Source organism: Camarhynchus parvulus, chromosome 6 (assembly GCF_901933205.1).
Source record: "Camarhynchus parvulus chromosome 6, STF_HiC, whole genome shotgun sequence".
Classification (NCBI taxonomy): Eukaryota; Metazoa; Chordata; class Aves; order Passeriformes; family Thraupidae; genus Camarhynchus; species Camarhynchus parvulus.
In genome coordinates this window covers 21,989,731-22,010,975 of record NC_044576.1, presented here as the reverse complement: position 1 = coordinate 22,010,975, position 21,245 = coordinate 21,989,731, and the positions used below count along the sequence as shown (strand labels likewise).

The following is a 21,245-nucleotide window of genomic DNA, read 5'->3' as shown; positions in this document are numbered from 1 at the left end:
CGAAAGCCGGCCGCTGAGAGGGAGCGGGATGTCCCGGCTCGCCCCCCCGGGCCGTGCCCTCCCGCCGGCCGCAAAGTTGCGGGGAGCGGCGGGGAGCAGCGTCGGGGCGGTGCGGGGTGCCGGGGAGCCCGGCGGTGCTGGCCAGCCCTCCGGCAGAAGCGGATGGACGCCTCCCTGGCTGGCAGAGCCTCGGGTTGCCCCCGGCTCCTGATCCGCCCCTTGGCACCGGCTCGACCCGGCACTTCACGCCCCGGCTGGCCGGGAACCAGAGGCAGGTTGGTATGGCAACCCGCAGACTCCACAGGTCCCGCTGACCAATGAGGCACCGCTGCATCCCAGGGCCGCCTCTCTCCAAGAGCAGGCGAGGATGCTCCTTCCGGAGGGAAGCCGGCACCGAGAGCATCCTGCATCCTCGAGCAGGAGCCATCCACTCCCACAGTCAACTGTTGTGAGCATCCTGCATCCCTGGGCATCGGTCCTTCATCACTGCAAGTGTCCTGCATCTCCAAGCATCCACTTCTGCTGGCTCCACACAGGGGAGGAGACAAGGATGGATGCAAGGATAGGAGGAAGAGGAGTCAGACTCTGAGACCACCCAGGCTAAGAGCTGCTCACTCCAAAGCTGAGCCTGGCAGCAAGTTGCTGACTTGCACAGTATGTCAGAGCCAGCAGACAGACTGGAGTGTGGTGGCAGTGGGATTTCCCTGCTCCCAGAGCTAGCCTGAGCAGACTAAAGACAACATCCCTTCCCCTAGCACCATTTTCCCAGCTGTATTCCATCTCTACAGCGCATTCACAGCCCACAGCAGCAGGATTCTATCAGTTCTGAATCCATCCAGACTCTATAATCTCATAAATTTCATCTCTTATTAATAGGGAAGGAAGCGAACAAAAAGGGACCTGATGGAAATTACAGCTTCTGTTCCCTCAGGGATGGAAAAGAGGGTGGAGCCATGATACAGCCAGGAACAGCCTGACTGTCCAATCCCCACCAATAAATACCTCAAGGAGTCCAAAGGGAAGGGGCAAGAGCACCACCACTTCCCACCAGCCCTGTACTAGGGTTAGCAAAGGGGAGCCTCACCTCCTGCTCCCCAAAAGAAAAGCCATCCCCTCCAAACCAAGCCCCCTCTGTCTGCCCCCCTCTCTTACACAGGCTGTGGCCCTGCAAAAGGGGCCAGCAGTGTGTCCCCACCACAGCAGGACAGTGTCCCAGGGGGAGGGGACCTGCAGCAGGGGATGCTGCACTGGCCACTGCATAGCTGAGCCAGGTTTGGAGAGATCCTAAACAAGGCAACAACACACAGCACAGCAGGGACATGCAACCCTTTAATAACACAGCTACAAAGCCCCAGGCCAGGGAAGGGCTGCAAGGGACATCAACCTCACAAGAGGAAGGGGCCAGTCCAGGCCAGCTGAGGCAGATTGGGCAGCTCAGCAGAGACACAGATGCAAAGACAATCTGTGAGTGCAACACCTTGACTGAATCTACCCCTGTGAACCACTTGCCCCCAGCTGAAAGTTCAGAGATTGGATAGCCAGCAGTGCCCAGTCCACTCCTGACACCTTCCAGGAACAGGTGTGGGGCTTAGGATCCACATCCATGTCTGCAGTACCCAGGAGCTCTGCTCCTGGCTCAACCTCACAACACAAACACATTCGGACAGTTTCTTGCAGCGATCAGGTCCCATGAGCCGTGTGATACAAGGCCAGACCCTATAAATGCACGGTGTCCCCAGTGCTACGGGGACCAGCCAGCACAAACCAGACCAAGGCAGCTGCAGCATCCCAAAGGGCCCGCGGGACACAGGACAGGCGACACAACAGCCACAGGAGGGTGCCAGAGCCCACCGTACGTGGCAGCACACAAAGCTTGCAGATCCATCCCAAGCCCCACCATCCAGCTCCCTGGCAGCCAGTTCCCATCTGCCAGGGAAAGCTGCTCCATCCCAGCATGTCCCGGGTGGGTGAGATGTGCAAGTGCCATCCTGTTCCCCCTGGTTGTGATGGTCATGCGGGACAGGGGACCTCCTGTCCCTTCCAGATCAGCAGATGTGGGCCACCCTGGTCACTGACCCTGCTCCTCCCTGGAAAGCCAAGTAGGAATTCAGCACAAATCAAAAGCAAGCCACAAGGCAGGGCTGTTGAGCCCACCCTTACACAACTTTCCCTGCTAAAGACCCCACCTGGGTCACATCCACCCACGGGTGCCACTGCAGGGTGCATCCTGCCAGCCTCCTGCCCCACAGCCCAGCCTGTGGCTCTCCCAGACCTGCTCCCTGCTTAAGAAGGCCAGTGGCTGCCCCGCCCTGCCCCAGCTGCAGCCCCAGGTGAGCTCCATTCCCCACAGTGCCTCACTGTGCGCAAAGGAAATCATCTCCCAAAAAGATCCTTAGAGTCAGCCTGTGTCCCCAGAGCATCCGCTGGGCCCCCAGAGGGGACATGCTGCTGCTGGAGCTGCAGCGATGGAAGGAGGAAGACAGTGGCTCCAGGCTCTGCCTCCAGCTCCAGCACGTCGTCCCCCATGTGCTTTGACCCTGGCAAAGAGAGAAACTGCCCGCCCCTCCTAATGCTGAGCCTGCACCAGGGACCAGCCTGGCTTAGGGGACAAAGGGCAAATTCAAGAGACTGAAGAACAACACTGTCCTGCACTTCCCTGCCCCAGTCCCATGGCTGCCTGCTGGCTGTGCTGGGACACCTCCAGCTTGGAAGCACAGGAGCCAGCACGGGCAGTACAGGCCATGAGACGCTCCCTGTCATGGGTGGGGACACGGACTGCCCTTGCTCCGTGCCCCTCACTCCGTGCCCCTCGCTCCGTGCCCCTCGCTCCATGCCCCACATTCCCTATCCCTCGCTCCGTGCCCCACGCTCCGTGCCCCTCGCTCCGTGCCCCTCGCCCGTGCCCCTCGCTCCGTGCCCCACACTCTCGTACCCCTCCCACTCCCCGTGCCCCTCGCTCCGTGCCCCTCGCTCCATGCCCCACATTCTCTATCCCTCGCTCCGTGCCCCACACTCCGTGCCCCACACTCCGCGCCCCTCACTCCGCGCGGCCGCGGTGCCGCCGCCGGACGCTGAGAGGAGCCCCGGTACAGCGCAGCGGAGCGGCGGGAGGTGAGCCGGGGACACGGCTCGCTCAGACGGCTGTGGCAGCCGATGGCACACGAGGGACAGCAGAGGACACGTGTTGTTGTGTCGGAGCGTGGCCCTGCACGCGTGTGAGAGGATGCACGGGAACCGTAAAGGCCATGCGGCCACCACGGACGTGCGGCCACCGCGGTCCCCAGGCAGTCGCTCGGAGGCCGAAGAGACAGCGACAACAGCAGCGAGGAGGAGGACACGACACACCTGCCCGCACCAGAGCCACTGCTTCCTTTCCTACCCGGGCCCTCTCCTCCCGAGATGGCTTCCTGGCAGATGCATCCTTCCTAAGCCACCGACTCTTGGGCTGTACCTGGCGAGGGAGCGGAGGGAGCTGCCGGGGGAATTCACGCTGCTTCCCGGCCATGAAATATTCATTAGCACAGCCGCCAAGAGAAGGGAGGAAATAAAAGATAAACAGAAGGGGATGGGGGAGAAGACATAATGCTTGCAGGCAGCTCGGCATGGCACTGACAAGCCCATGGAGTGGCTGAATCAAGGTCTTTATACCAGTCATCACACCAGTGTGTGGGTCCCCTGGTGTCCATGCAAAGCCTGATTCACTGTAATGGATGTCGTGGGCACATAAACACCCTTAGAAAATGCAGCCACGAAAGAGCAGGTCTTGCAGGCACACCCAGCATGGGTAGGGATGTGCCTACCATCCAGCATGTCACAGGGATTGCCCTGTGACAGGCACATCACCAAGGGGCACCATGCTGGGCTGGCGGTCAGAGACTGTTTGTGCCTGTGCCAGCCCTGGATGGTGCCTGGGCTTCAAAGTATTTCAACTTGGGCTACAGCCCTCAGGGACAACAGCAGAGAAGGGCCCCAGCCCAGGGCCACCTTGGCCAGGGCATCTGTGAGCTCTCTGGAGTCATCCTGCGGCTGGCAGAAAGCAGATGCCAACAGTTCTCTCAGGGAGGAAGGGCTGTCAGGACGGGAGGCACATTTCCAGTAATGAGGAAGGACAATTAGGGCGGGAAGGAGGAAAATTTCCATTACCAAGGAAGGATAATCAGAGTTGGAAGGATGCAGGACATCCTGCGACCCTGTGCCAAGCCTCAGCCCACCACTCAGGTCCACAGCGGCTGAGCAAATGCTCTGTTCTCTCTCTAAATAATTCAAACTCACCTTTTTTTTTCGGATGGAGGGCATACACATCCCAGCAATGCCAGACCCACAGCTGCTTGGCAGGGACAGAGCAGGTCCTGGCTGCAGGGAGAGCTCAGCAAGACTCATCCCAGAGCTAGGATACGATGAGGGAAAAGGAGGTGGGCATCCCAGCAGCAGGGATTTCTTCAGGAGCCATGAGATTCTGGTTCCAGACACACCACATCGGGGTGGGTGGCTCCGTGGGATCCCAGCACCTCTGCCACCAGCAGAGGAAGGCTCAGCCCAGGCAGCCCTGCGTGCTGCTGCTCTGCTCCTGCCTCCTCCCAGCCCGGGGAAACCGCAGCCTCCGGGTCTGGGGGAAGTGCTGAAAACGTGATGCCAGAGAAAATAAATAAAGCAGCTAATGAGGTAATTTGCATAGCTATTAGCAGTCAGGATTTGCAGCGGGTCTGACATGGGATGTGCTGTCACAGCGAAGCGCAGCGCAGCCCGAGGGCTCTGCTGCGCTTGCAGAGGGAAACACACAACACAGCCGTGCTGCAGGGGCACACCGCAGGCACCCACTGCAGGCACCCACCCCAGCACCGGGGCGGCCAGGGGGCACCAGCAGATCCAGCGAGGAGGTGGAGGAAGGCTCGGAGCACGGCACACGGCCTGGCAGGAGCTGTGTGCTCTAACCGTGAGCCCCTCCTGCCTTTGGCGGCGCGGCTTGGCCCTGGGATGCACAGATCGTGGGCCAGCACTCAGCTCCTACCTTGCCAAGGCTCAGAGAGCATCCATGAAAGGACGAGCTTGCAAAGGCCAAGGAAAAGCTGCCAGCAGCCCAGGCTTCCTCGCAGGGCAGCCCTACATTGTCACAGCCAGCTGGCTCCATGTGCTTTCCCATCCAGAGCTGTCCACAGCTCCCTGCACCTCTTACATCTGCTTGCTCCCTTGTAAGCCTGGCCTAAAACACATCCCAGGACAAGCACAAACCCTTTCTAGCCCAATCTTTGCTGCCAGCAAACCCACCTCATTCTGACTGCCAGCAGAAGGTGCAATTTTGGGATGTAGGACTGTGCATGAAGCATAACTCCATCAACAGCTCTGCACCATAACTGCACCCACCCATAGCTGTTCGGATCAGGAATCATTGAACCTCGGCAAGCAGGAGGGCACTGGCCTTCCTGGCACATTCGGGAATGCAGGGGCACATACCTGCAACCTGTGACATGGCTGGGTCCCCAACCTGCTGTGCCCAGTAAACTGTGACAGAGAGGAATGGCACACAGGGCCACTCTCTCCAGGGCTGCCAGGGCACGTCTGGCTTTGATCACAAACGTGCAGTGACAGCTCAGCTCGTTCTCAGCTGGTGGATCTTGCTAAAAAATGCATGTGACGTGATCTGTCTGCTCGGGAAGGCGCTGCCAGGGAAAGAGCCCAGCCCAGCGCTGTGCTGGGTTGGTTCCTGCCCTGCAGCACCCACCTGCCAGCAGCTGGCAGGCAGCAGGTGAGGGGCAGCAGCCTGGCTCTGTGGCACCACGCTAGGGATGGCACATGCCAAAGCATCCCTGCAATGCAGGGAAGGGATGGGGCACCCCCACTCTCTGACGGCAGAGACAAAAAGAAAGACCCAATGGATGGGTATTTGGACAGACAAACAGACACAAACTCCACCATCAACTTGAGTGGTCCGTGTCAGGCCAAGATGAAAGTCAAAGCCCCACAGGGTCCACCCTGGCTTGTCCATCACACCCAGAACCCTCGTGGTGGCCCTCAGACATCCAGATTACACTGAGACACTGAATGCTCCCAAGCTGAATCTTTTTTCGTCAGTTCTGCTAAATATTTTAGGTATTTACACAGAAAAGCTCTCTGTGCTCGGCCCCCTTGGCATCACACAGGCGGCCACAGACACGCCCCCGCCTGCCAGGGTATGAATAATTAACTGCCCCCATGAACAGGAGGGCGGCAGGAGAGGACAAAGTCGGGGGAACGGCTTCATCAACCCCGCCCCGGCTCCTGGGGTGCACCCCGAGCATCTCCATGTCCTGCAACAGGAGGGCAGAGAACTGCACCAGAGCTGCAGGGAAACAGAAGCACAGGGAAGGGAGAAGAGCCAGGAGCTGAACCCAGCCCTGGTTATAGGGCTGACACATCGAGACAGCAGCTGTGAGCAAGTAGAACCATAACCTGCCTGGACCATCTGGGGGCATTTCAGAGGTTTTTGTGTCCAAAAAGCACAGCAGTGTTGGGGGCACCCAGGGTGTATCAGGCAGTGAGGCAGCACAGCACCCAGGAGCTCCAAAGAGCGTGGCCTTCCCAAGTGTGCACTTTGCTGTACAGGGGTGCACAGCTCACACTGGGGCACAGCACAGACACAGCATCTCCTTATCCCAAAGCAGCATCTTTCTGCCCCTCAGATGCCCACCTCGCTCCATGCCCACAGCACCCCATGAAAATCAGCAGGGATTTCTAGCTCCAGTCCTGGTCCAGCACCCATTCCAATCATCACCAGGGTCTCCTGAATTGAGAAGCTGAGAAAAATCTCAGCCTGGTCACAAGTGATGCCAGCCCTGCTCCCAAGCCTGCTCCAGGAGAGGACATTGTCCTCAGCATCTCTCCAGCCTTGCCACCCTCACCGCCCCACACCAAGCCACAGTGATGGTGGCAGATTAATGAGCTCTGTGCAATCACACACAGGTTGGGCTCCAGTAAACTGGAGGTGGCACCAGGCTCATTTCCTCGCAATCAGCGCTCGCATGGCCACCAACAGATCTGTCTTGGCAGGGTGACAGGAGGAAGCACAGTGGGAACAGGCTGGGACACGACCTCGGCTCCCACGTGTTCAGGCAGCTCAGGGCTGCCTTGGGCCGGGAGTGGGACCCCCTGTGTCACCCAGGCGGGCGCTGTCACACTGAGTGACACGGGCTGTTAGCGCCACCGCTCAGCCAGGGGCTCCGCACACGCAGCCCGCGCAGCTGGGAGAGGGAGATAAGACGCCCAGAGGGGAAAGATGCTTCAAATGGCAGGAATCTCCCCCAAAATGGACTTGGCTTGAAGGCACCGGGAGTGTTTGCTGCTATTAATAACTGCAGAGCTGCAACGAGGAGCGTGCCCTCGGCTCAGGGAGACACAGCAACGAGGCAGGGTGGGAGAGCAACGTGGTGTGGAGATGGGGCTGAGGTCCTGACCCACGGCTCCTCACCAAGCCCATGGAGTCCCCATGCCAACAGCACCTCAGCACTGGCCTGAAGCCCCTGGATAGGTGGCTGGGTGTACCTGGGGGCTCAGGGTAGGGCAGATACACAAGGTCAGTGCTGCCCTTCCAACAGCCCACAGCCCACCTGCGCCCTTCTGCAGCCTCAAGCCAAGGCAGAGTGCATCCCCATGGCTGGGCTAATGGCCTCCATGCCAGCAGTGACCCTCTCCCCACTTGTACCCTGAGGGGTGGCTCAGCCCTCCACCCTGCTGCTCTCTGCCCCACGGGGCAGCAGGGCCATCCACTCAGCATCTCCAGGGCACCTGCTCAGGCGACTGCCAACCCGGGGGGGCCCTAAATACTGCCTGTTTAAACTGACAGTTTGGGGACAGGAAAGCTATTTTCAGTTGTTTCAGAGACAGTGTTTCCATTGCAGTTTGTCTGCCTCCACTGGAGGGAGGGATGCTCTCCCTGGAGGTGCCATGGCCACAGCTTTGTGCTGGGCTGTGGCGCCCAGCACCAGCTCTGCACCACTGGGACATCCTCATCCCTCCTCTGCCTGCCCAGTGCCTGGACCCACTGTGCTTGGGAGCACATGTGAAGATATCCCTGGGTTCCCAGCTGGGCAGGAGGGTCAGGAGAATCCCATCTGGGAGGCACAAGGCAGAGCCTGGGGGCCTTGCTCCTGCCTAAGACCTTCTCAGCATCAGCAGCTTTTCTTCTACACACCTTAATGAGACAATTCCAAAAATTAGCACACAGACCTGAGCAGCACCCCCTCCCTGGAGCCCCCAGGCACTCTTTATAGGAATAAACGTGCCTGGCAATTATGAAGGGGGAGTACAAGCTTCCAGTGCAAGACCTGCTGAGAGATTCAGAAATAAATATGTTAATAATCAAATATCCATCCTGTGTCTGAGCTCACGGGAGGACTTTCAAGTCTAATTAGTGGAAGATTTGTACCATTGCTGCCAGGGCTCGAGGGACAATTTGCCGTGGTTCCCAGGAAGTGAGAGGTTCTCTATAATTAGCCAGTCTGCAAGGATTACCTCCAAACCTGGGGGCAGGCGGGACCCGGGTAAGCCAAGATGAGAGATGGCCCCAGGCTTTGATCTGTGCAAATCGAGTCTGGAGCTGCAAATCCAGGGCAGGCAGGGGGACAGGCTGTGAGCATGGGCAGCACACCAGGAGGAGAGCTACCCTGAGCCTGCAGGTCATCCCATGCTTCCACATCTGCACACAACCCCTACATCACCACGGAACTCAGCTCCCCACAACATCCTGGCACAAAGACCGGGGTGCCTCTAAACCTGCTCCATCTCCAGACTGATGGTTTCCCAGCCAGGACCCCAAGAGCCAGGGCTGTTCAAGTGGGGGCATTTCCCAGTCTACCCCAGTCAGACCTGGTCTGCATCTGCTCCCTGATCCATCACAGCTGCATGAGCAGTGCCCAGGGGAGTACTCCTACCACCCCAGCCCACGTGGTTTTAAACAGGGCCATATCCTGCTCCTGAGGGTGTGATAACAGACTCCATCTCCACTGCTGCAACAGCTTGTGGGGTGGCTGTGATGGGAGAGAGGAGCACCCAGAGCAGAAAGACACAGGGGCAGTGCCTGGAGGAGCACCACTGACAGTGCCCAAACTGGGACCAGCCTCCAGGGGAAGGTGCAAAGGCAGAGAGCACAGGGATGAGGAAGGGATGGAGACTGAGCAGAGGGAGCCACGTCTGCACTGAGGACCAACAGCACAACCGAGGATGCTCTGCTGAGCAGGGAGTGGGACCCACGCGTCTGGTCTCACAGGGGGATAGCCTGGCAGATACTCTGCCAGAGACCACTGACCTGGCAGCAGCTGCCAGGGACACTCATTAGCACCAACTAATTGCAGGCAGAGGCAGCTGGCCTGGCAGCAGGCACCTGACCACACACTCTTCCCAGCCTGGTAATGGGCAAGGCTCCAAACTGAGGGGAGAATTATAGATGGGGTGTCAGTGGTCACATCCAGGGCACTTCCTCAGGGCTGGCCTGGAAACATCTGTGCCAGAGATCCTGTGCCCATGGCAGCAAAGCCAGCACCTCATCCCTCCCAAGGGCATGCAGGTACCCTGTGTTCAGCCCTGTTACCCAGGCCAGGGCACAGCCATCCCCACCCAGCTCCTCTGCCAGCCCCAGGAGACCTCCTCGGTGCCACTGGGCTGTTCATCCCAGCAAAGGGGTTACCAGCCCCTCACTTCCCATTATTTAATTAAGCAATGATAAAAGAGAAGTTGTATTATCCAGAGAGTGACAGCAGTTGTAATTACAGCAGGGCAGGCTGAGGAAACAAACAGTGCTGAGGGAGGCACAGGATGGTGCAGGGCTGGGGGGACACCACAGCCCCTTGGGACCTACGTCCCTGTCCTGGCACTGTGGTCCAGGGCAGAGGTGGGGCTCTGGAGTCGGTGAGGGATGGAGGAGGAGAAAAGGCTCCTTTGCCTCCATGGGTGTGGTCCCAAAAGAGCCTCTCCCTCCAGATTACACTGCAGTGGGGTGGCCCCAATCCCAGCCCCTCCTGGGAGATGCTGAGGGACAACCAGTCCCAAGGAACAGCAGGTTTTCAGTGAGTCACTTGGAAATATTAAACGCCATCTCCTCCTTCCCCTTTCTGCTTCAGGGCAGCCCCCTGCACCGAGGGGTGCCAAGGGCACTAAGTCCCAGCTGGTACATGGCACCCAAAGGGGCTCTGCCTGCTCCTTCCCCCCAGTCCCCCCACCCAGGCATGATGCCCTCCTGCTGGGTCACTCCAGGCTGGGGTGTGAACCTGTGCCTGGTGTCTCACGCCAAGCACAGACAGGTGGAACACACGGCACAGCCACAGTGCAAACAAGCAGCTCACAGCCCTGTCCCCCCCAGCCACCAGCAGCTCTCCCTGAGGAGGGGAAAAGTTTTTAAACGGTATCACTCACATGGTTGCTCTGTTTGAGGGTACGCAGTCCTGCCATCACAGGGGCAGCTGGGACACATCAGGGTAGCTCAGTATTCCTGCCGCTTGAGGAGTGCACAGCATTCCCAGCCCATCCTGCCCATCAGACCCTGTGCAGCCCCCTGCCCCAGCCACATCCCTTCCCTTTGTTAAATCCTCCTTCCCTCAGCCCAATCCTCTTATGCTCTCCCTCTCCCATTACAGCATCCTTAAATTAATGCCTGGCCAAGCGTGGGATAGAAGGAAATTAACCCTGGGGAGGAGGAGCAGTCTCTACAATGCCTCTTATCACCTAAAGCACTGTTCCTTCCCTTCTCCCACTAGATATGCAGGGGGGACACCAGATCTACCACAATCACAGCGAGCATCCCTCGAGCACAGGCTCTCAGCCCCCACACCCTTGGCTGGTGGGGCGCCAAGAGTCCCCTCTGGGCAGCCCTCTGCTTGGGAGGCTGCAAGGTCTGCCAGCTGTGCTTGGGTTTACCCCAAAAGCAGCCAGCTGGGAACTCACTGAGAGCCATTCCAGAGCTGCCTGCACCCTTGCTGGGACACTTTGGAGTCCCCAGTCTGGAGCAAGAAGTCAGGAGGGATTTGGATGCTGGTGGGAAGCACTTGTGACACCCATAGCGTGGGGAGCTCAGAGGAGCTGCAGTGGGTGGGAGGCAGGGACATGGCCAGAACAAAGAGTGCCACAATACACACCCTGATCAATGCTGGGGACACTTCTTGCCTGTGCCACTGTGGGGGAGCTGGAACACGTCCCTTTCAGAGGATCTGTGTGAGGCTGAGCAGACACCAAGGCTGTGACAAACAGGTCCATCCCCCCTGGCTGGGATTCAGGCAAGACTTGATGGCTTTTGGAAAAATACCTCAGGGATCCAACCCCACTGCTGCCAGCATGGTGCAGCTGCGGGACCAGCAGGATCCCATCGAGCTGCCCTCTCCCAGGGCAGTGGTGGCCAGGGCCAGGAACTCCTTGCCAGAGCAGCGCTCCCGCTGATCCTCTCCGTTATGCAACAAATTATTCCACTCGCATTAATGACTTTGCGGCAAAGGGGGAAATGACATGAATGATTCCTGGTGCTGGGAGTGACTCACTTTGCACGATGGAGGAGAAGCAAGCGGGGAGGGCGGGCTCCAGGGGAAATTTGTTTGGGTCAGCATGATCAGCAGAGGGCTGGGGATGGGCTCAGAAGATCAACTGCTAGAAGCAGAGTGAAGGGGAAAGAAAGAGGTGCTTAGGGACAGATCCCACCACTCAGGAGAGGGCTGAGATGTCTCCAAGAGATGCTGGGATCAGTCATAACCACAGCATATTAGAACATCTGATACTGTGCTGCCCAAGCCCCTTTTCTCACACCCCTTTTCCACCTGCGCTGCAATCCCAGAACCCAGCACCAGCAGCTGTCCCTCCCTGCTCCAGGGTCAGATGAGACCTCAACCAAGTGCAGCCAGGGCTGGGGGTGCTGTACCACATCACTGAACCACCCAAATCCAGCATGCCCCTGGATAGTCTAGCACGATGGGCAGCTGCCTATCCACGGCCCCCGAGGCAGCAGGGGTGGGGGGGATGGCAAAAGGGACCTGTCGCCTGGGCTGCAGTACAGAGCCTGGCCTCTGACCCAGTCCCTTCTCCCTCACCTCTGGAGACTTCACTAAATCACACCATTAAAAATTAATGCATATTCCCTCCTGGAATAAATCAGAAGCTGTCAAGGCCAGTGCTGCCAGCCACCTCCTGGGGACACCAGAGACAGTGGAGACACACCAGGGACTTCAACAACCCACTGCCCAGTAGCCCCAGGGGGGCCCTTGCAGTGGCAGAGGGCTGGGTGGATTATTGCCTTTAAACCCATTCAGGGGCTTTCTGTAAGCAATGCAATTTTAAAAAATTCAGTCTCGGAAGAAGCGATTAACCAAAGGGCCCAGAGCAATGGCTCACCTGTCTAATCTCGTTAGCGAGCAGGCCGGCTCCCATCTCACCCCACCACAGCTGCATGGGCTGCAGGAACTGGTGAAAGCACACAGATGGCTCTTCCCTGGCTCCTGATCAGGCTCCTGATGGGTGTGAGAGTTTTCTGGTGCTTCCCTGCATCCCCCAGGGCTACACCTTCCCCATCTGGGTGAAGGAAACCCCTCTTCCCTGTGACTCTCATCCTGGCCAGACCATCACCAGTGATACTCCATCCTTAAAAAGCACTTCTTGGTGTCCAGATGCGTGGTTGGTAACAGGAAGAGGACAGGTAAGGGATTTGGTGCGTCTCTGCTCTGCTGCTGGAGTCAGTGCCTGAAGCCAGGAGCAGGGTCCCACTTTCTGCCCCACAGGCTCACTGACAGGCCATGCCAGTCTCTCATGGTAACATCTTACCAAGAACCTGCCTCTGCTTCAGACTGTACAGCCCTTTCCCAGCCGAAATGTCACTGCCATGGGATGTGTCTCACGGGGACAACAGGACAGACCAGGGTGTCCAGTCCCATCCAGTTCTCAAGTCTCTGCAGGGCAGAGCTAAGGCAGCAGATTTGTGTCACCGTCCCATCTCTGAGTTAGTCACTCCATCATTGTCCCTGACCTGCACCCTAGAGGCGACCACAGGTGAAGCTGTCCATCTCCACTGCCAGCCCCTTGGGGCTCTGAGTGTTCCCTGCCATCCTACAGGCACTGCTGCTGCTGCAGCATGGTCCCTGACAGACTCCCTGTGAGCAGCCAGACCCCACACCTCCCTCCCATCAGGACACAGCCATCTGCCCGTTCCAGCTCCAGCCCAGGGCTCTCTAAGCAGAGCAGGTTTGTCTGCAGGCAGGGTGTGCAGTGTATCCCTGCTGGCACAGGGCACAGCCCCCAAAACACTCACTGTGGATGAAGCTGGAGCAGGAATTGGGTGATCACACACGCTCAGAGTGGGGCTCCTGCTTTTTATGTCCTGCAGACCTCTCAAGGCCCCCCATGTCCCCAGGTGGAGTGAGCAGGAGCAGCATGGATGGGACATTCACCTTCTTGCCCAGAGTCCCCAGCAGCAATGACAACAGCAACCTGGGGCTGGGAGACGTGCCAGCCCCCTAAACAGAAGGGATCTCCAACCCAACAGGTTCAAAAGCAGAGTGCTTCCTGCCAAAGTGGGGCTGGAGTGATCTGGAACCTGAGGGAGCTGAGCCTTTGGGGCTGCAGAGGCACACAGGGACACAGAAGTGCAGGTCAATGGCAGTGAGGGCCTTCCCTGCCCAGCAGGGTCCATAGGTGACTTGCCCTGTCTGGACCACAGGGGAAACATTCAAGGCAGCCCAGGTTCATGTGGCAGCCCTCCACATCCCCCATCTCTGCCAACTCCTGCTGAAGGCAGCAGTATCGTGCCCCCAGCTCCCTCCTGCAGGGCTCTGTCTCCAAACAAGCTAATTACTCTCACTGCTCCCCAGGGGCTGCACCACCCCTTTTCACTTGAAGAGGAAGACAAATTACTTAAAGCCAGAAGCAGCCAGAGCCACAGCAGCTCGGGGACAGGAGGACCCCAGTAAGAGCCTCCCCCTCAGCAGAGCCCGGCTGCCACAGAACATTTGCCAAACCCTGGAGGGGAATATCGCTGGGAGCAGGGTCACTCACCCCCATATCCTGCCACTCACCCCCATGGCACGGCAGGCACCCAGCCCCAGCTGCCAGCAGAGCACCCTGGCATGGACAGGGGGTTGAACATGACCCCTGCACCCATGCACAGACCCTGCCCCGTGGAAAGGGGCTCCTCTGCCCCTTTGCTCCTACAGAAGCCCCTTGCAGCAACCGCAGCAGTTCACTTGCTCTGCAATAACCACCCTCAGAGCTCTACAGTGTTAGGGAAGGGCTGCGATTCCCCAGCTCAAGGCAGAACCCTCACCATGGCATCAGACCACCCAGCTCAGCCCCCCGGCGAGGCACAGGGAGATTGGTTTCAGTGAGGGCTCATTTATCTGCGGCATGATTAGAGAGCAGGGCTGGGATCCGGCGGCAGGAGAGCGATTTGCAGCAGATGGATTTATCATCTCCCAAGCACAGCAATTTGGCTTAAACAAAACCAAACCACTTCCCCTAATGAAAACATCACTAATGAGGAGCGAGGCAGAGGCAGCTCCATGAATGGGGTCTCTCCTGTCCTTCAGTGCTAGGGCAACCCACTGATGTGCGGGCTGCTACTGCATGAAAGCTCAGGTCCAGCTGGGACATATGGACCCAGCAGAACTGGGAGAAACCAGGGTTTGCTCCAGGGACCAAACCTCCTCATGTCCTGGCTCCCAAAGCTCTGAGGGCGACTGTTTCCAGCACAACACACAGTAGGAGAACAGCACCACCGAGTCGAGACACATTTTCCAGTTGTAACATGGCCAACAGTGAGGAAAAACTCTCTGCCCAGACACAGACCTGGTGAAAGAGGCTCTGCATGGCCAGCCCTGCGCAGCAGGAGCTGTATCCCTTGGCCAAAGTTGCAACAATCCATGAATTATGGATCAGCATCTGTAGAGATCAGCTGTTTAACCGGCCCAACCAAATCCAGGAACTTCCTGTCAATTAATCCTGTGCCACCAATTCCCCATGGACTCCAACCCGCCTTTGCTTGCATGGATGCAGCAGCGGCTGCCAAAACCTCAGCTCCAGCCTCTCCACCTGCGAAATCCAGCCTGCTCGTGAGCAGTGGTACCCAGCAGCATCACTCACGTGCTCCTTGCCCTGTGTGTGGCTGGGAGCAGCATCCCTTCCATCAGGGACCCTCAGGATGTCAGCAATGCCACAACACCCCACGAGAGAGAAGTCAGCAGCATCAGAGGACTGCAGACAAGCCAGGACAGCAAAGAGGGAAGAGGAGGAGGGTACAGGTGCCAGAAGGAGGGAGACAGCAGACAGAGATGAGGCAGAGTCAGGCAACAGTCCCATCACCCCGGGAAGGTGCAGCAGCCACCGAGGGCAGGCGCTTTGGCACAGAGGTGACCCATGGGAGCCCCTAACCCTGGCACACGGGGGAAGACCCTTCCCTACAGCACCCCACCCTGACAGAGGACCTACAGGGAGCTCGGGGACCTGCCTTGAAGGTCAGTGTGGCTTCCAGCCCAGCCTCACTGCCAGGCTGCAAGAGCAGAAATGGCAAGCAGAGGGGAGGTTGCATGGGGCAGCAGCAGGAGGGGAGGCAGGTTAGCAGGGGAGCAGGCGGATGGGCAACACAGTTCCCAGGGTCAGACACCCAGGGGAAGGACACTGGTGGCAGTCACCCCTCCTGGGGGCTGCTGTTAGGAGGAGGGGACAACCCATGCTTGACAGCGACCAGAGGGACGCAGGTAGCTGGCCCTGCCAGACCCATGAGGACAGGGCTGTGCAGGGCTGTTCTCAAGAAAGCAACTGGGCAAGAGAAGGGCCTTTATTCTGGACGTGGGTGAGCTGGTTTTGGGCGCAGTTTCCACCCCAGTCCCCCTCCTTGGGATCCATCCAGCACACAGGCAGAGCACACAGCCTGCCATGCACACTTGCAGCTGAGCTCCTGGCCAGCCCCTGCCTGCTCATGCCCTTGCTCCCACCCAATGATCCTGTCACTCCATCTTCCAGCAGCAGATCCCAGTGCTTCCCCCTACACACACTATTATTTGGGACAGGCTATCACTGACACCTCCTCCACACTCTGGGAAATAAATTATCCCCCATGCAGATGGAAGTCCTACGCCATGGCAAGCTGGTGGACATGTTCCCCCCAGCTGGCTGACCATGGGCTGTGAGCAGACACGAAGGTGCTGGGTTTGCCCCTGGCACAGCCCTAGCTCTGCCCATCACCTGGGACCCTCCTGCAGCACTGCCAGGACACAGCTCCTCAGCTTTATCCCATGGCAGAGACTGGAACCCTGCTCCCACTGTCCTCCCACCGACCCAGCTGGCCTGTTCTCCCTCTGATGTGTCTGTGGGGGACAGCTTGGCCCCGCCTCTCCTTTCTTACTGCCATGGGGAGAAATATCTCTGAAACACCCTCCCTCGAGGTGGGGAGGAGAGCTCAGCCAGATGCTGTGCTGCTGCTACGCTGCTGCCTAAGGCTGTCATCTCTCAGGGTGGGCTGCTAGAAGTGCTAGGAGTTGGGAAGTCCCCATCCATCAGCTTGCCTCTGGAGACAGGAGGATCCCAAAGCTCTGCAGATGATCTCTACAGCAATTGCTCAACCCTGCAAATGCTGCGGCTGCTTTTGGGGTGGAGCAAAGCTCGAGTCCCCAGATCATGGCAACTGGAGGAAAAAAGCAGGGGTGAAAAAGCAAGGGTGAAAAGTGAGCCTCCTAACCCTTTTTCAGGGACCCAACAGCCCTGGAGATAAATCCCTCATTTTTCCAAAAGGCAGTTAGGGGCTTTGCCCCACCCCAGACAGCCTGGATATTGACCCTGTGCTGGCACATGCTGTCCCACTCACGGGACACAGCATGGCTGGCAGGGGTTTGTCCAGTGGGGTAAGACAAGTTCCAGGCCACCCACCCTTGCTCCAGATCTGGAGCTAGGGCAGCTGTGACACCCACACATCCCTGTGGAGCATCAGGCGGGAGGGAAACCCTTCTCCAAGCTCACTCACCTCTCACACTGCCGGCATTCAGGGTCAGGGATGTGGCACCTGCGCTTCTCGGGACAAAGTGGCTCTGGGTTCCCATTCCTCCCGCATGGAGAGCCATGGCCACAGCAGTCCTGAGACACTGGCTCTGGGCGCTGCTTGCACACTAATTGCTCATGCCATTAGAGGCAGGAGGAATAATGTAATTTATGGAAGGCTTTTATTTCTCACTAGCGTCATCTAAATACCCCAGAAATGGACCAGTTTAATTTCCTGGCGTGTAACCTAAACATTTCCCTCCTCAGCACCCAGGTGGGTGCCCAGCCTCAGGCTCAGCAGCCAGGCAGGCATGGCTGCTTCCTGCCCCATGCCTCCACACAGGGTCAGCACAGACAGGGTCCACCCTGGCTCACCCAGCACAGCCTGTCTGTGTTTCCCCGGCACAGGGAGCGCTGCTGCTCTCCCCACTGCTCACACACAGGCAGTTCTCATTCACCCGGGCTCTCACACACACATCCACGTGCCCACACAGCCAGGGCAGCTGGGCATCTCTGGAGATGCTGCAGGGGGTGGGGACTGTCACTGCACCCTCATTCTCAACAGCTTTTTAAATTTAAAAATGAGTGGACATTGTGGAGTGTATCTACCCTGAGCATGGATGGGGGTCCTGCTTCCCATTTAGCCCCTCTCCTGCTGGAAGTGGGTGTGCTAACCCTTCTGTGGGCATGCACAGGTGGGAATCACATTGCTCTCACCCGTGATTTCAGGCAGTGATGGGAGGCAGCCGGACTGACTGCTGTCCCTGTACACACTGGAGCTGCTGTGGGGCTGCTGCCTCGCCTGACACCAAATCATCTCTTGGTTAACAGCTCTTGCACGGCGCATGTCCTCTAAACTCTGACACATCCTGATGGATGGGGGTCTCCAAAGCTGCAGGAACACCCCAAACTGCTCATGCTTGACCCCAAGCAGAGCTGAGCTGCCAAACAGCAGGTGCCAGCAGCAACCCTCCTCTCTGCAGACAGAGCCCACACAGGCACTGCCAGCTTCACCCCAGGGCATTGCTACAGCCCTGTGGAGGCCCCAGCTCCTCACCACATCTCCAGAGTATCAGGAGAGCCAAGACCAGGTTAGAAGGCATGGGGTCAAGCTGGTAAACCCTCCCTAGAATTAAGGTTGCATCCCCTCTCCTGCCTGCATCACTTCCACACTTTCTGGGAGAAAGACACCCTTCCCTCCACAGGGGAGGTCAGCTTCAGTGCATCCAGCCAGCTCAGGGGAAATCAGTGCCACTGGCACCAGCTCCCTCTCCTCCGTGGTGCTACTGCAGGCTCTGCCCTGACAGGTCACTGACTTGACAGAGATGGGAAATGAGTGACGTGCCCTACAGGGCCTGTTTCCCACTCTAGGAAATGGGGCAGATATTTCCACCCTTATTCCCCAAAGGCCCATCTCTGCGGGCAGGGACATGCATGGTGGTACAGCTCCACTCCATCCATGTTTGCTGCACAGCTGGCTCAGAGGTAAGCCCAGGCATAAAAGGTCTCAGTCTTGGAGAGACTGGAATTTATTTTTAACTCTGATTTGATTTAAATCCATATGGACATTTTAAAGTTTCCGGAGAAACCAAAAGTTGTGTGTGGGTTCCAAGTTCCTACACAGCTCAAAAATATCTTCCCTGCAGCACGTTTGGGCAGACAGTAAGCAGCGTTTCCCATGTGCGGGGCTGTTGAGGAAAGCAGAGCAGAGGTCCTGCTCTGCTACCACCACCTATTTGAAATTCTGGAGCAAATCCTGAAATCCACCCCTTCCAGACTTCAGCAGGAAAAGCATCACCGGGACTCAGGGAAGCTGCCCGTGCCCACACAACGGTGCCTGCGGCATAAGGACACCGAACCCCGCTGGCTAAGGAAAGGTTCAGCTCCATCTAGGTCCCAGAAGGCAGCTGGGAACTGCTGCCCCATTTCACAGCTGTAACAGAGGCCCTGAAAGAGGACAGGATCTGGCCTGATCTGTGGAGAGCACGTGGGGAAGGAGGGGTGTTTGAGCTCCAGCCCAGCTGCTTCCCTGTCGGACAGTGGAAGATGAGGTGTGACGGATGGACAGGTGTTGTGGGATGTGGGATGCTCGGCAATTCCCTCATCGGGCAGAGGATGAAGGGGAATACAATACGGTCACAACTGGGTTGTCTTAATCCTCTCTGTCCCACAGCTATCCCGTCCAGGGGCAGGACATCTCAAGGGGTGCTCTAGGGGACACCGGGTGATGGGTGAAGGCACCGTGGTGCTGCTGGGGTTTTCTGAGTGGAGTGAGCCTGCCTTCCCTGGGGAACCCGCTGCCGGGATGCTGCTGAGCCGCCCCAGGGTGCGGCGGGGCCCCAAGGCATGGCAGTGAGAGCCCAGCGCCAGACTCTGGTGTCCCGAGGGGTTTGGGCGTAAGAGTGCGGGAGTGTGAACCTGGGGGCGGCCAAAAGCGATCCAAGCTTTCCACCCCTCGCCCGGGGCCTTTTCCTTGCCTCGGGACAGCCCCTGCAGGCTGGGACCAGCCCTATCGCCCCCGGAGCACCCTCCCCCCAGGGATCGGGACTGTTCCCCTGCTCCAGCGCCGGGGTCGCGGCCGTTCCCCCTCTCCCCGAGCAAGGCGTGCGGCGAAGCGGAGCGGGCAGGGAGCGGGGCAGGAAGCGGGCAGGGAGCGGGGCTGGAAGCGGGCAGGAAGCGGGCAGGGAGCGGGGCTGGAAGTGGGCAGGGAGCGGGGCTGGAAGCGGGGCAGAGAGCGGGCAGGGAGCGGGGCTGGAAGCGGGCAGGGAGCGGGGCAGGGAGCGGGGCTGGAAGCGGGGCTGGAAGCGGCTGCCCGGGACCGCCCCGCGCCGTGTCCGAGTGGCTGCTGCACCTTCCCCGGCGGCGGCACTCACCCGTCAGCTGGTCGTAGGAGCCGTCCAGGTCGCGGGAGTCGGACAGGCTCTCCTTCCTGCCCTTGCTCCGCATCTTCCCGCCCCGCCGAGCGGCGGGGGGAACGGCGACGGGGCGCACGGGCTGCGCCGGCGGGCAGGGGCTGCCCGCGGCCGCCGCCTCCCCCGCCCCGCCGCTCCGCGCCGCTCAGCGCGGCAGCGCCAAGGGGCCGGCGGTGCCGGGAGCTCGCCTCGGCACGGCACGGCACGGCACGGCACGGCACGGCACGGCAGCAGGAACGCGCAGCCGCCCCGGTCCCCGCCGCCGGGGCTGGGCACGGCCGCCCCCTCCCTCTCGTCCTTCCCCGCCTCTTCCCGGGAACCGCCAGCCCGGCCCCGCCGCCGCGGGGAAACTGAGGCACGGGCGGGGGGCGGAGAGCGGGGGCGCTCCCTGGAAGAGGCAGGGAGAGAGGGAGCTGCTCCGGACTGCGCCGAGGTGCGGGCTCCGGCATCAGGCACCGCGCAGGGACGGAGAAAGGGACAGAGATGGAGAAGGCGCGGGGCAGGAGGGGTGCAGACCCCCCCAGCCCACTGCGGGGGGCGATGGTGCCCCGAGCCCTGCGATGGTGCCCACGCCGGGCTGCGCCTGGGAGCCCAGGAAGGGAAACCCCAGCCCTGGCCGGTCCCGCGGGGCTGGTGCATCTCTGCCTGGGGGGAGAGGCTGGCTGAGAGATCGGCCCGAGACGGAGGGGATGGGCAGGGGTCAGGAGATGCAGGAGAGGTGTGGGGAGGGCGGCCAGGTCCCTCTGCCTGCAGCCAAGTACAAGAATGGATCCCACTGCCGTCCCCATCCCGAGCACGGCTTTCCATGCAGGGTTGGGGTCTTGAGCAGGATTTTACCCTCCTCTCCTGCGGCCCCAGGGAGAGGGTGAAGCAGCTGCATACTCGGGGAGGCTTCCACAGGCACAGTGCTGCCAAGAGAAGGAGTTCACAGCCCACCGGTACATCTGGCACTGGGAACTTGATGTGCCGCTGCTGCCCTTGGTTATTTGTTGCCATCTGTGCACGAAGCCATCCCCGGGGGATGCCGACTGTGCTGGAGAGTCCCCTCCATGGACAAAGCCAGGGGTTTTTGTCATGCCACTGCCTGAGTAGTGACTGTTTGCACCATGACAGGGTACCTGGGCACATCTCAGGGCCCGTCCAGCTCCCATCGCTTCCCAGTGCTCCTGCCTTCATTCTCTCACCCATGCAGAGAGACAGAGGAGAGCAGGGGCTGCGGGAGGAGGCAAAGCATCCCTCTTGGTCCCAGCCCGGCACACGGGAGCCGCAGGGCAGAAGGGAATCCAGAGCAGAGGAGGGAGGGCCGTGCTCACGAGGCAGCATGTTGTCAGCGTGCTTTGGTGTCAAGCCATGAAAGAAGCCGCCTTA

General features: G+C 59.3%; 1 protein-coding gene across 2 annotated transcripts in view; it reads right to left on the bottom strand.

Moving 5' to 3' along the window:
• The window catches only part of KCNIP2 (potassium voltage-gated channel interacting protein 2), a 43,991-nt gene extending 24,047 nt beyond the window's left edge, over positions 1 to 19,944 (bottom strand). The window contains exon 1 of one of the 2 annotated variants that reach the window (XM_030951010.1): positions 19,839 to 19,944. In XM_030951010.1, coding sequence (XP_030806870.1) covers positions 19,839 to 19,911 — 73 coding nt within the window. In that variant the 5' untranslated portion in view covers positions 19,912 to 19,944. The remainder of the gene's footprint in view (positions 1 to 19,838) is intronic. The other variant, XM_030951011.1, reaches the window with a different exon arrangement.
• Between the last annotated feature and the right edge of the window lie 1,301 nt (positions 19,945 to 21,245).